A 14,717-nucleotide genomic window follows, 5' to 3' on the forward strand; every position below is an offset into this window, starting at 1 on the left:
ATTCAATATGAGTGGCAACTGACCGAGGTTCGAAGGCCAGCCCACAAAGGGCTCAAGGCCGCCTCGCGTCAAACAGAGCCAGGGGAGAAAAATTGAGATGAGACCCAGTGGCCTTGCCTGACCCCGCTCAGAAGCGGACAGGGACATCTCGACCTTTCTTGTTTGATTCTAACCCCAAGCCAAACCCATAGAATCTCCATCGAGGAGAGGCCAACGGCCCTCCCTGAGCCTATCGAACGGCTCGAGCATCTACCGGGAGGCAGGTTAAGAAGTAGTGAAATGCCACATGAGGGCTCTGTCGACCCCGTCAGCGAATGATGGACCCGAATTTCACATGAACGTACCCGTTAGTGAGCTCATTGAGCATGACACTCGAGCCATCAAGGCAAGTATCGTCAACTCAGCCCCTCCGGTTGCGGAAACCGATGATAGGGTAACGCGCAAAACATGGCTGACCCTAACAGACCCTAACGGGCTCAGGGGCTCGAGCCGCTCGATCCATGATCGAGAGACCAAAGTTCGAAGGCTGACCCATGAAGGGTCTAAGGTCGCCTCACATCCAACAAGAGCCAGGGGAGAAAAACGCAGATGAGCCTCAACGGCCTTTGCCCAACCTACATTAAGGCAGGAAGGGTCATCTCAACCGTCTAGTTCAATCCAGCCTCTAGCCGAGCCCATAGAATCCCCATTGTGGGGGAATCTGTTGGATGGTAGGTCAAGGAGCAACAGAACGCCACCCGAGGACTTTGCCGACCCTGTCGCAAAGCAAACAGGATCAGATTCCATCCGAACATCCCTGTTAGCGAGCTTATAAAGCGCGTCACTCGAGCCATCTAGTCAAGTGACGTCGCCTTCACCCCTCTAGTTATGGGAACCACAGATGGGGCGACAATCACAAAATGAGCCGGCCCTTGACCGAATCCCCACCATGCGCGGGGGCTTGGGGAAGGCCGGGCCAGCAATAAGACCAAACGCATGGTCACACAGCGATCGCCAAAATCCTAAGTAAGGGGTACGTGTGACACCAAGTTCGCTACCCTCGCTCCGGTCTCCAGTAACATCCGGCCCCAGCGACCGCAAGGGGTCAGATCTCACTCGGGGGCTGGCAAAGGTATGACCACCTCCTTTCCTTTTTTGAAACAGTCATTACATCAGACCTTTTTCCTCATGTTGAGACTAGCAGCAAGGTTTGGGGGAACAGATAGGTAAGACTGTAAAAGGCCCACGCCCAGACGGCTACGGCAATTTTGCTCACCAGCACAAACAAAATTTCCCCTAAAACACCTCAGGCCCTATAGTCTTAATGAGCAGAAGGGTCGGATCGCATAAATCCCTTTTATTGCAAAAAGGGAAGAATGTAAGATCAAACAAACGAAACGAAATTGCGAAACAAAGCCATGAATCTATTTTCGACATCAAAGTACCGACACTTGTCCACATATTACAGACAAATATTTATTTCAACTAACTAACTACCCCTCCGAGGGAGAACCATGTCTTCAATTTTGCTCGCTAGGCTTTCCACGAGAGGAGTCACCGCCGCTTCTATTTCATCCAGCTCGGAGAGCTCATAGCCAGGCGCGAAACCTAGGCTCATTGCCCTCTGGTTGATGTTATCATTATAATGCGAGTGGGCGATGGCGAAGGCTTGGATAACCCCTAGGCAAAAAGCTTCCTTCTCTAGCTGGTGCACCCACGCTGTGAAATCTACGGCATGCGCCGCGAGCGAGCTGGTCCCTTCCGCCTACACCACCCGCAGGTCGTCACAGACAACGCTTAGGCCAACCTTCAAGAGTTCGAGCTCGTCGCTCTCCGCCTGAAGAACACTCCTCACTTCGGCGAGATCCCTGGCCAGTCCAGCAGTGGTGCCCTCGGCCTCAAGCTTCTGAGCCTTCGTGGTATCAAGCTCGGCTTGGAGAGAGCTAATCCTCTGCTGCGCCATGTCACGCTCCCGCACGGCCTAGTCGCGCTCCTCGCAGATCGTATCGTGCTCTGAGCAAAGCCTCTCCGAGGTCTGGTGTTGCTCGTCTCGCTCCCCACGTAGCCGAGCGACCGCCTTGGCGTCCAACTTCACCCTTTGTTCTAGGGTCGTGGACCTCTCCTCGGCTCATAGCCTGAGCTCCCGCTCCTTCCCCACCTCACCTAGGAGGTCGACGATCCGCTAGCGGACCTCGGCATCCTGCTGGAGCAGCTCGTCCCGCTGCTTCTACACCCTGGCGGCCTCCTCTATGGCACGCCACGCCCTTGCTGCCAAATCTTGGAGCATCCCCGTGGCATCCTCCATGTGCTGGCGAGACTCGGCTTCCTGCCGTCGAAGATCATCCGCCTCGGCCGCGAGGGGAGTCAGCTTGGCCACCCTCTGGTGGAGCTGGGCGGTCATGTCCCTATGCAGTCGTGCCTCATCAATGAGGCAGTCCCACTCTTCCTTGTGTTCACACAGGAACCGGGATTTCTCCTGGCTACGAGCAGCAAGAGACTGGAAAAAAGACAGGTGATCAGAAAATAAAAATAGACGAAGAAAGGAAAAATCAAGATGCAAGACCAAGCAAATACCTGGCCGACGGGAACGATGACATCTCGAAGGGCGCCCTAGGCATGGTTCAGAGCATCCAACATGGCCATGATCTTGTTACCAAGGCTTTCCCTGTCCATGTCCTTGGCGCCATCGTCGAGGTTGAAGATCGCCGACGACGCATCATGTGGACTCCCCCACCAGAGCAGGTGCTCGTCCCGCACTGGCGGGCGGCTGCCCCCCGATGTTAGGGACAGGGACAACTCCCTACCGGCCTCCTCGGTGACCACTGTGGCATCTGAGGGTCCCTCGCCAGCGACCTCCTCCGTCCTGCCCAGGACGGGCGTCGCCTCGGAGGCCGCCGGTGCCACGGGACGTGCCGCTGCCTCGGGCGCCGCCACCATAGCTTCTGGCTATGGTCCATCCATCGCAGCCACCATCACCTCCACCCTCGTCGGTAGGACCTCATCCGGTTGCTCCTCGACCATCGTAGCCGACACAACGGGTGCGACCAACAACTCCACCTGCTCCGGCGCCAAAGGTGGGATCACTTCCATCGCTAGTCACGTGGCAACCTCTAAGGGTGATCCCTCGGCTGCACCGATTGCTCGACCCATTGAGGGCGCGGGCACCATCACGGGCGGTGCCAGACCCACCGGTGAGGCTGTGGCACCGGCTTTGCTCCCGCCCAGAACGGGAGCAACGTCAGATGGTGGCCCCCGCCTTGCCTGAAGGGCGAGGGTTTTCTTGGGCACCAGCGCTATAGAAATGCCCTGTCTGACTGGCCCCCGGGCACTGCAGAAGAAACAGAAGTCATGAGTCGTCGTGAAAAATAGAGAAAAACAGAGATAACAGAGGAGTCGGAAAACTACGTTGGCGCTATTAGACGACGTTTGGGGGATGAACCCCCGACTTCCGGCTCCACCTCATCAAGGCGGGGCCGCTTTGAGCCTACCCCCTGCTCTCGAGCAGAGAGGCTCACCTCCCTTGTCTCTGAGGCTGCGATGGCGGAACCGTCCCTCTCTACCGTTACCTCGGGCATGGCGGTAGATCCGCCCGCCCCTATCGGCTCATGGGGAGCGGCATCGGAGCCGCCCCCTCTGCCAGCACCCCAGGCGTGATGGTAGGCCCACCTGCTTCCATCGGTCCTGAGGACAGGCCGACAGTTAGGCCCATCTCCACCAGTCTTGAGGGCTCACTTCCCCCTGCGTGGAATGGGAAGGGTCCCTGCATGGATGGGTGGGCGCTTGTCCGTGAATCCTCACCCTCTAGGACACCCCAATCCACGCTAGCGGCAGCCTCATCAAACTCGTCGCTATTGTCGTCGTCATTGTCTGTCTCCTCTCCTCGATCTTGTGCTTGCTGCTTCTGAAGCAGCTTCTTCTTCCTGAGCTTCCTCATCCTTTTGTCCCACTCGGCCGCAATATGGTTCACTTTCGCCAGAGTCCGATCCTTCGGCAATGGAGCTGGCCTTTCCTTGAAGAATAGTGCCCTCGGCTGGTCCCGCCATCCCAAGGCCAGCTTTAAGGGGTCGAAAATTTAAGTAAAAAGGAGTATGGAGAAAGAAAACTTACAAAATCGACGAACCCCGGTTCCGGCCGCATTGGGGGATGCCCCGGCACCGGAAACACAAAATCAAAGATGACTGTAGCAGTGTCCTTCAAAGAATCCATCACCTCCTTGATGCGCTGCACCACTTCAGAGGGAGGGAGCGCTTCATCGACAAGCACCATCCCTTCAAGCGACGCTTTGGGCACCATCTGGTGTAGGCGGAGCGCGCGCACCATGAGCGGCGTCACCCTCCTCGCATGGTAGGCGCCGATGATCCCCGATCCCTTCATGCCCCTATCCTTCAGAGTTCGAATGGCGGCAAGAAGGTCGTCGATGTGCTTCTTTTCCTTGGCCAGGACACCCCACTTCCACGACCCCGGGGCCTCCACAATGAAGCGCCTAGAGAAAACTGGCAAGGGGGCGGCGGCGTCATCCTTGACATAGAACCATTGCGAATGCCACCCCTTGTTGGAGGTCGATAGCCACATTAACGAGTATGCTTCTGCCCGATTGTTGCGGAGGTGGATGCCGGCGCATCCCACCGGCGTGTGTAGATCTTGCTTCCCGACCCGCTTCTTCAGAAGATTGATGGCGAAGAGATACCGCCACAGGTCAAAGTGGGGACCAATCCCCAAGAACCTCTCACACAGGGTGATGAACGCTGCAATGTGCTGGATCCCGTTGCGGGCAAGGTGCTACAGCTCCACCTGGTAGTAATCCAACAGCACCCGAAGGCACTGATGAGCGGGTATGGTGAATCCCCGCTCGTTGAAGTGAGCAAAGGACATGACATACCCTTCGAGCGGCGACGACTCATCTTCATCACCGAGCAACCGCCACTCCTCGACGATAGTCAGCGGGCGAAGGAGGCCACAGTGAACGAGGCCCTCCAGGCGTTGAGGGGTGATGTTGGATCTACACCATGGCTCCATTGACACAAATTGAGAGGGGATGGCTATGGGTTCGGCAGCGGATGTGAGCTTGACAGCGACCACGATGCGAATGCGGGAGGCTCTGGCAATTGGCGGTGGAGGTTGACGATGCGAAGGCGAAAAGGCAAAGTACGAAACCCTGGGGGCGAACCCTATGGTTTTATAGGGGTGACGGATGTTATAGGGGTGACGGATGCGAGAAGGGCAACCATCCGCCTTGATCTCTGAGCCTACCACGACACACTACTGCGTCATGTCATGGGATACGCGCTCACGATCCCTATCCTTTCCCACCAAAATCATGCCAGACAGTTCGCCTTCCCCAAGCAGACCGAGACTCTTTTCCCATCGAGGGAATACGGGTCAAAGGACCCTTTCACCGGCCCACCTGGGCCCAGAAGTCAAAGGGCCGGCCCAACAGTCTCAACGGTCGTCCCAACAAGGGATGGGTCCGCAAGCGACCAGGATTCAGGGACACGAGCATCAGTAGGACCTCGACCCGCAGTCGAGCCCCAGCCGGGCTGACCCTGGATGAGATCCCCACGAACGGGATACTAGGGTTCCCTAAAAAACTACCCAGTTGACAAAAAATGAATCTCACAGCCTTACCCACGAAGGGTCTGAAATTACCCCCCGGGTGATTCTATCCGAATCACCTGGGGGACCGGGGGCTACACCCGACGGGTGCGCTCGCACGCACCCTCTGGCGAATCAAAATACCCTCCAGATGATTCTATCCGAATCACCCGGGGGCTCGGGGGCTACTATCGGGGACCTAATGCCGGGGTATCCAATGAGGTGGGACTAATAACCATCGAATGTTCATGCTTCTAGTCAGACAAAGAGCACTACTACGCTTCTTGTCTGAACGACGGAAGACTGGTTTCGCCTCGCCTGACGGCTAAGGGCTAGCTCCGCCTCGCTCGACGTCTGAGGGCAGGCTTTGCCCCGCCCGACCCCAAGGTCTTGCCTCCGCCTCGCCCAATGACTAAGGGCTGGCTCCGTCTCACCCGATGTCCGAGGGTGGGCTCTGCCTCGCCCAACCCCCGAGGGCTAGCCTCCGCCTCACCCGACGACTAAGGGCTGGCTCCGCCTTGCCCGACGTCTGAGGGCAGGTTCCGCCCCACCCAACCCCCAAGGGTCAGCCTCCGCCTCGCCCGATGACCGAGGGCGGGCTCCACCTCGCTCAACGATTGCACCCTGCTCCTTCATGATGACAAGCATAGGGTACGACTGGACATTCGAATCAAATGCAGTACCGAGGATCATGCCCTGCATGGCTGCTGAAAGGTACCATCATGATACGATGGGGTGGGTGCTTTAGGTTCCTTCCAACGTAACAGTGCCCGAATAGTGTTGTAGGTGCCGACTTTTGTCCCACAGTGTAGTAGGCGTCGCCTTCAGTCCTCGGGCGCGGATACTGACACAGGCATATGGTCGTATCGCCACTACGGTCCAAGACAGAAACCACATCATCTACAGTGACGGACGTATGGTCATTTCCCCTGTTACTCCCCGAGGGGTCACAGCTCGGCTCTCTGGCACGCCGCACCGTCTACCGGCGTAGGATGGGACGCACCCACTTGCTAAAAGAGGCCAAGGCATGCCCTACGAGGATCAGCGAACACGCCACCTCTAACACAGCCTGCCCTGTTAAGCAGGACAGGCACAGGGAAAAAGGAAGACCCGGCTCCCTCAAAGGACCTTCTATACCTTCGGCATTTTCCTTTTTTCTCCCATCTGTAACCCCTGCTCCCCCTTGGTCTATAAAAAGGAGGGCAGAGCTCCCCACTAGAGGGAGCGATTTTTGACGGATCAGTTCAACATACACAACACATCACGCATACCGTCGAGCGGCGACCGAACTCTTGGCATCCTTTTGACCATTCCATCAGAGACCTAGGACCTCTCCCTCTCTCAATCGTTTGTACCCCCTACTACGAACCTTTTTTTGGTACTAATAACATGAGCAGCAACAGATTGGATGTAGGGACATTCAGCCCGAACCAGTATAAATCTTGTGTCCTTTAGTACACCATCCGGGCCTAACGCACAACAATCATAAATTTACTGACCGGTGTTTGTTCAAAACAACGACAATATGTATTAAACCTTAAGTTTACAGAACATCTTCACACATGTATATGATTCGATGTAAACTTAGCGTAGCTTAGTTGGTTAGGTTTATTGTTGTGGAATCTGTCCTTCTAAATTTAAGTATTTTTTAACATTGGTGATATCAATTTATTCTAGAATTTAACAGTGTGGGTGTTTTGCACCGTGCACACTTAATTGTAGTTTGTTACTAAAAAAGGTCAATTAATAATTTCAGCGAAAAACTAAAAGCAGATTTAATTTAGAGAGCGTATATATAAAATGGTAAAAGATTATTTGTCGACAGAATATCGTCGGCAGTCCTCCGAGAGGTATCCCACGAAGGTAGATTGATCGGCAGGGGAGCGTGAGATCAAGAACAAGAAGGCAACAGAGACACACGAGTTAGACAGGTTCAGGCCGTCAGTATAACGTAATACCCTACTCCTGTGGTCTGTTGGTTTGTATTAGCTATCGTATGATATTGTGTGTGTTTGGAGGCGGTCCCTGCCCGCCTTATATAGTCCGGGGAGCAGGGTTACAAGTCAGTTAGATCTGAGAGATAACCGAAAAGTAATAACTGATTACAGGAATCTTGGGATCATACATATCCTAACAGATCTCATAGTATCTTCAGGATATCTTTCAGATGTCTTGCGGAAGGCGCCGACCAGGATCGTGGCCCACAAGGCTTTGTCTTGTGGGCCCCCTAAGGGCGTAGCCCATGTGGTCTGCCGTGGGTATCCGGGGTCGTACCCCCTACAGCTAGTCCCCGAGCGTCTTGTACCCGTTGTACAACGCCGTCTTGTGCTTGTCTGAGCAGGTGCGAACAAAGCCAAGCAGTCAAAATCACGGTCCAACCACCATGACGAGTTGCCGAGCAGTAGTGAGCAGTTGCGAGCAGCGAGGACCACAGCCGAGCAGTAAGATCCAAGCACGGCTTGCCATAAGGGTGTAAGGAGCTCAAGTTCAGAATAGAAAATTTTCTCGCAGTGAACCAAGTGTGCCCACTTAAAGTCCGACCACGGGAGAAGGAGTCAATCTTCTTCAAGAGGCATGTAGTCTTCGAGAAAAAATCCCGCACATTCACCGTGAGGTGAAGTGTGCCCACTTAGTCCCCGAGACTAACAGTAGATGACGTAGTCATGTGGTGCCAAGGTCAGAAAGTAGAAGAATAGTAGAAGACCAGCCGAGTAGGCAGCCAGTCCCCGAGCGGGGACTAAGTGGGCATACTTCACCTTGTGGTGAATGTGCTTTGTCTCTTTTTGGGCCCCCGCCCGGGGACTGGCTGCCTGCTCGGCTGATCTTCTACTTTCTGACCCTGGCACCATGTGACTACGTCACCTACTGTCAGGCTCGGGGACTAGCTATAGAGATATGGCCCCCGATATCCATAAGACAAGACATGGGCTGCACCATCAGAGGTGGCGCAGCCCACTAGATCAAGGCGTGCACGGCGCTTTGTATAGTACCAAATATGCTACTTTCCTTATAACTCTGCCCCTCTAGAGTATATAAGGAGAGACAGGGGTCCCCTAGCGGACAAGATACATACATCTACACAAAGATCGATACATCTCAATGCAATACTTCAGAACACAGGATGTAGGTATTACGTCGTACTAACGGCTGAACCTATCTAAATCTTGTGTCTTGGTGCTTGTATTACCATCTCGTTTCTGATCTCGCTCACCTCTACGACAAATCTATCATCGTGGGATACCCCTCGATGAACTGCCGAGCATCTTTTGTCGACATTATTATCCATGCAACTAATAAGTGCAGAGTGAGCTAATCATTTAGAAATGCTTTGGATCCAAAGAAAAAAAATCCACCAAAAACCGGGGGTGGGTGTGGCACTGTGCAGGATATAATCTAACCATTTCGCCATCGATCTTGTGGTTTGGCTCATTTATGCTGGAAAGAGTCAGAAGGAAAGGACCAGAAGCTAACATTTGGAGGTTATGTAGACTACGACAGCCACCAAGAAACCAAACTAAGCTGGAAGCATCGACAACGCTCACGTACGATAGCGACCGTTTTGTCCATGCATGTATGTATGTATCGTCAATTTCTTCATGAACACAGGTGCCCGGTGTGACGGTCAGAGATCTACTAGACGTGAGGCCCAATTTTTCTAGCACTACTATCAGGTAGGCAACCAACGGGGACACCCTTCTAGAAAGGAAACGAGCACGCCCTAGACGACGAGCACTGCAGGATCGGAGGACATTTACGAGAAATGAAAGCGCGGGCCACGCTCTGCCCGTCGTCCGGCCGGCGCTCAGCTCGCTCGTTCCATGGCTCCATGCAGAAGCAGCCGTTCTGGCGCCGCCACTAGGCAGTACTAGCCAATTTGTTTGGTAGCAGGTCTCACTCAAAGGTACCTCGCTTCGGCTAGCGCCACTCTGATGGCGATGAGCAGCAGCAAGCCGGCCGGCCGGAACGCTGGATTTCGTCCGCTTTGCTTGCGGTTGCAGCAGCTCAGGATCTATCGGGAGGGCTCGCCGATTGTGTCGTCTCCTTTAATTTCGTCATGAGCGTCCCGGAGGTTGCGCGGTAGGAACGGAATGAGGTCGCTCTTGCTCAGGATCGATTAGTGTCCCGGATTGGCTTGCCATTGCGAGCCTCACGACTAACGATGAGCATGCAGCCCGGGACGGCGGCCTCGCCCAAGGCACAGTTTTTTAGCCTGGTCTGAGCACGGCACGGACCGGTCTTGTGCGGGCCCAGGCCAGCACGGCCCCATGCACCAGGCCGTGCCTGGGTCGCTTCCCAGGCACGACGGGCGGCCCGGCACGACCTCGTAAATGACCAAAGGCCCGGTGAGGAAGCCCCAGCAGCAATGGGCCAACAGCCCACCGCGCCTTCAGCACACCTCCTCCCTTAACCCTAACTTCACTACAGCCTGCTCCTGAAAAAGCCCACCACACCTCCTCCCTTAACCCTAACTTCACTACACCCCGGCCCCTCTCCCACGCCGCCGCCGCGCACTCGGCTCCTCGCCTCCTGCTCGCTCGCATCGGCCCCCTGCACGCGCGGACACGCCGGCCTCCAGCACACGAGCACGGCGGACGAGCACGCCAACGTCGATCGTGCCAGCCTCCTCCACGCTACCACGCGCTCCGAGCCTCCTCTCCTGCCGCGCGCGGATGCTTTGTCACCGCCTGCGGCTGGATCTGCCTTGGCGGCGAGGGCGGGGTGGCTACAGGGGCGAAGCAGCGACGGCACGGCCTCGACCTTCTCGACTTCTCCTCGTCCCTTCCCCTTGCAAGCAGGCCTCGAGCTGGCCCAGTAGGCTTTTAGGCTCGTGCTTTTCAGGCCAGCATGGCCCGAAAATCAGCCCGGGCACGAAGGACAGGTGCGGCACGGCCCGACGGCACGCCGGGCCCTTTCGGGCCGTGCCTAGCATGGGCCCATGCCGGGCGGCCCGTTTGCTCATCTTTACTCACAAGTCACCTCCTTGTTTTTTTTTCTTTCTTTATAGACTAGACTATAGACAAAGAGCTCCCTCCTGGCGCAAGTCGATCGTGTCGTGTCCTGCAGTCCTGCTCCCATATTCAAACATCCCTCAACAATTTTAGTCACAACTTGTATTTGGTCAAAACCTACCTACAATTCCAGTGTGAGCCTGCACTAGCCCAAGAATGAAAGCTGGTTGGCAGAGTGGCCGCAGAGGTCGTATATATTCTACTCCTAGTAGTCCTAGTATGATACTGTCATCGTAACGTGAGCATATGAACCCGATTCAAAAAAAGGAATTCCCACACTTACTATTATTTTTGTTACGGGGTTTATAAGTTAGAATCAGCCTTATTTTTTAATTATAAAATAATATTTTTCTCTCGTAACAGATTAATCTACAAATCAGTCGCAGGAACAGACTTCGTTCAATTGGTTCAAGAGGAACGTCCCATCCCTACCTACCAAATTAATACCAATCGACCAACAACAATCTAAATTAAGCCCGGCGGCGTTTGCTGCTGCTTTATTTGCACTGCGGCAAATAAAAAATACTGCCGTCCTCTCGCGCTTTCTAATGCCTGGCTGCCTGCCTGCACGCCCGGATAATCGATGGTAACTAACTAACTAACTAAAACAGTCTCATGGAGGAGCCCGGCCGGATAATCGGGAGAGAGGGACAACTAACTACGTACGCATCCATCCACGACGACAAATCAAAGCAATCAGAAGGCGGAGGAGAAAGAAATCTGCAGGGATGGATATGCATGCATGAGTATGACTGTGCGTGCGTGCAGTTGCGTACATACCATGAGGCCGTAGGCGAAGATCTGGATGCCGGTGTTGCCGAGCGAGGCCGCGGCGAGCTCCAGGTTGCCCAGGTGGCCCGAGAAGATCTGCGTCGACATGGACATGAGGTAGTTGATCATGTACATCACCACCGCCGGCGCCGCCAGCCGCGTCAGCAGCCGCAGCTCGATGGACGCCGCGGCCCACGCGCGGCGCGCCCACGGGCACGACGCCTCCGCCTCCGCCGTCAGGATGCTCTCCAGCCGCCCCGACGCGCCGTCGTGCGCGTCCGCCTCGTCGCTGGCCATGCTCTCCCGAGTCCCGACGACCTAGGCTATGTGTCTACCTCTACCTCTAGCACGCCACCACGCGGCGGGGGCGCCGCCCGGGTGTCTTGCTTGGGATGAAACCAAGGCGGGCAGGAAATTAAAGCCTGGGATTCCAAAGGCGAGTCTGATAATTTATCGCATCGCCCCTGCTATGCGTCTCTCGACGTGCCACTGTGACTAGAAGTCTAGAACGTTCTGCCCCCAGAGCCTATACGAATGGATAAGAAAATGCAAAATATTCCAACGACCCAGTGAACTCTAGAATTCATCGTTGGCAACAATAATGTAACATTTGATCATTGCCATTATGAAAAATTAATCCGCATGCAACACCTTGCAAGAATGGTACAGTACATCTCTTTGTTTTTTCTCCTTTTATAAAATTTAAAAAATAAAATTTATTTTTATATCCATAATATAAGTTAATGTTGATAATAATATCACGATGTCCTGTTAAACCTGCATCAAATTAAACTGCGGTACATTTTTTTTCTCCCGTTGCAAAGCATAAAAATATTTATCTCAAAAATATATATCATAACTTTAACTTTTTTTACTATCTGTCTGTCGTTATGCACAGTTAAATATGGAGTTCCATAACGTAATTTTAATCTAGGATAAAAGTATTAGTTGCCAATAATGTCAAGGATTTATTTGTCTACTGACAATTATGTGACAAAGACCTCTCTTAATTTTTCACATGGTGGCCTTAGTCGGGGATTGTACCGGGACACGCGAACAACTTGAAGACACAGTCATTTTAACTGGTTTGGACAACAACCTACTCAGTACTTCAATTTATAGTTTGATTAGTTGGACATAAGTAATAAACTCATCAATGTTCTAATAAAAATAATTTTTGTTTTTGATGAAAACTACATCGAGTGAGATCTTTATTTTCTAGATAAAGATAGATCAAGAGTTCAAAGACCCATAACGTAGCAATTTATTGTTTTTAACATTTATTCTATATATAAAAATAAAAAGAATTGCGAGGTACGCATCCGAAGGGACATACGGATCGAACGGGAAATCGGACGGCGACCAGAAAAAAGAAAACGGAAGGAAGGACCAAGAGTTTACTCGTCGGTAACAAATGAATATCAAAACGGAAACGAAAATGGACCGAAAGTAATAAAAAAAATGAACGAAGAATTTGAAGGCAAATCTTCGGCATTACGGAGGGGCAGCTCTCTCTCTCTCTCTCTCCTCTGCGGCCAGGACCCGTCGCTCAAATATGCCGAAGAATTTTTTGAAAGGCAAAATAATAAAACATCGTGCGACGATTGTGTGCTGAATACGAAGAAATCAACATTGGTTCATCCCGAACAGCAAACACCCGTCTCATCCCTTTGCATCACATTTCCTCATTGGCTCAATGGTCTGGGCCCTGACATGATATTACCATTAGATAATGATTGCTGGAAAAGTAATAAAATTGCTTGGTTTGGTGTGTGATCAAGCATTTTTTTCCTCCCCCGTAGCAAGCACGAGCATTTTTGCCAGTATTAGAATAAAATATAAACTAATTCAAACTAAAGTGACACTGTTTTAGTGCGTGGTTCAAGTTCTCTCACAGACACTAATGTAGATGGCAGGTTCTCTTTCACACACACACTTCAATCAATGTAGATGGTAAACTGAAGGTTCAAAACCGTGATCCAAGAACTTGTCTTTTAGTGCACATAAACCTAAAGTTTATTATTTTCATATGAATTTTTCAAATGCAAGCTTGAATTTCAACTTTTTCATGTGAGTAATTTGTACGCATTATGGATGTGCCAAGCTTTAATTTTTTTAAATGGCTAAAATGTATTTTTTTAAATTATTTTTCATAGTTTTACATAGTATAGATGATTTCCACCACATATTTTTCCTAAATATTCGGACAGACACTTTGATTCCGCCCACCGTTAAAAGGGTCGCACAATGACCAAGCTAGTGCGACATCTCTTTAATAAAAAAGTTTTTACTATATATTCTCTTTCACACACACTTCAATCAATGTAGATGGTAAACCGAAGGATCAAAACGGCGATCCAGGAACTTTGTCTTTTAGTGCACATGAACCTAAATTTTATTATTTTTGTATGAATTTTTCAAATGCAAGTCTGAATTTCAACTTTTTTGTGTGAGTAATTTCTACACATTATGGATGTGTGCCAAGCTTTAATTTTTTTAAATGACTAGATATATTTTTTAAAAATTAATTTTCATAGTTTTACCTAGTAGATGGTTTCCACCATATATTTTTTCTAAATATTCAGACAGACACTTTGACTCAGGCATTCAGCCCACCAATAAAAAGGGTCGCATGATAACCAAGCTAGCGCGATATCTCTCTAATCTAAAAGTGTATACTACGTATGTTAGCCCTTTCCTCCAAGTTTTTACAAACATGAACAGTTGAAAAATTCAACATGTGCACTCACCGCACGCAGCCAAATCAAAGACGCCCGCAGTGACGTCAGGCGAACATATATGTTACCTACAGTTGCTGCCGTCTCCAGTTTAAAACTGTTCGAGATGGAGGCTTCCATCTAAGATATATACACTTCACATACCTGATAGAGAGGACAGTTGCAAATTATATTGCACGGCGGCTTCTAGAACAGTACTCCTGCTATGTCCAATGGTAAAATAAGGATTAAATTCATGGATGATCCTCAAAGTTATCTTGAAGTATCATCTACATCCCGAAGTTCTCAAATGCATTTTTTCTTCCCAAAGTTGTAACTGGTTCATATAGATCCAAACAGACATTTATCCAACCCACTATCTTACGTGACATGGATATGATAGATGCACATATGTCAGCTAGCGCTAAAGTTTCACCTTAAAAAATTGTATATTTTTTATACAATCTTGGATGAAAATGATTTTTACATAAAAATTGTAGCCCTTAACGAGATCTACAACAATGTAGAATTGTTTTTTTCACTTAAGATTGTTAAGATGCTAAAAATAATATAAAACTTTAGTAGCATATTAATCGTGTATCAGGGCAAATCGCCTTAGAAAACTCATATCTTTCTTGCAGTGAGATGT

General features: G+C 51.2%; 1 protein-coding gene across 1 annotated transcript in view; it reads right to left on the reverse strand.

Moving 5' to 3' along the window:
* The window catches only part of LOC136538681 (protein DETOXIFICATION 40-like), a 30,267-nt gene extending 18,492 nt beyond the window's left edge, over positions 1-11,775 (reverse strand). Inside the window, exon 1 of the mRNA XM_066530643.1 lies at positions 11,361-11,775. Within this exon, the coding sequence (XP_066386740.1) occupies positions 11,361-11,648 (288 nt within the window). The 5' untranslated portion in view covers positions 11,649-11,775. The remainder of the gene's footprint in view (positions 1-11,360) is intronic.
* Positions 11,776-14,717: the final 2,942 nt, after the last annotated feature.

Source organism: Miscanthus floridulus, chromosome 2, assembly GCF_019320115.1.
Source record: "Miscanthus floridulus cultivar M001 chromosome 2, ASM1932011v1, whole genome shotgun sequence".
In the NCBI taxonomy this organism is placed as follows: domain Eukaryota; kingdom Viridiplantae; phylum Streptophyta; class Magnoliopsida; order Poales; family Poaceae; genus Miscanthus; species Miscanthus floridulus.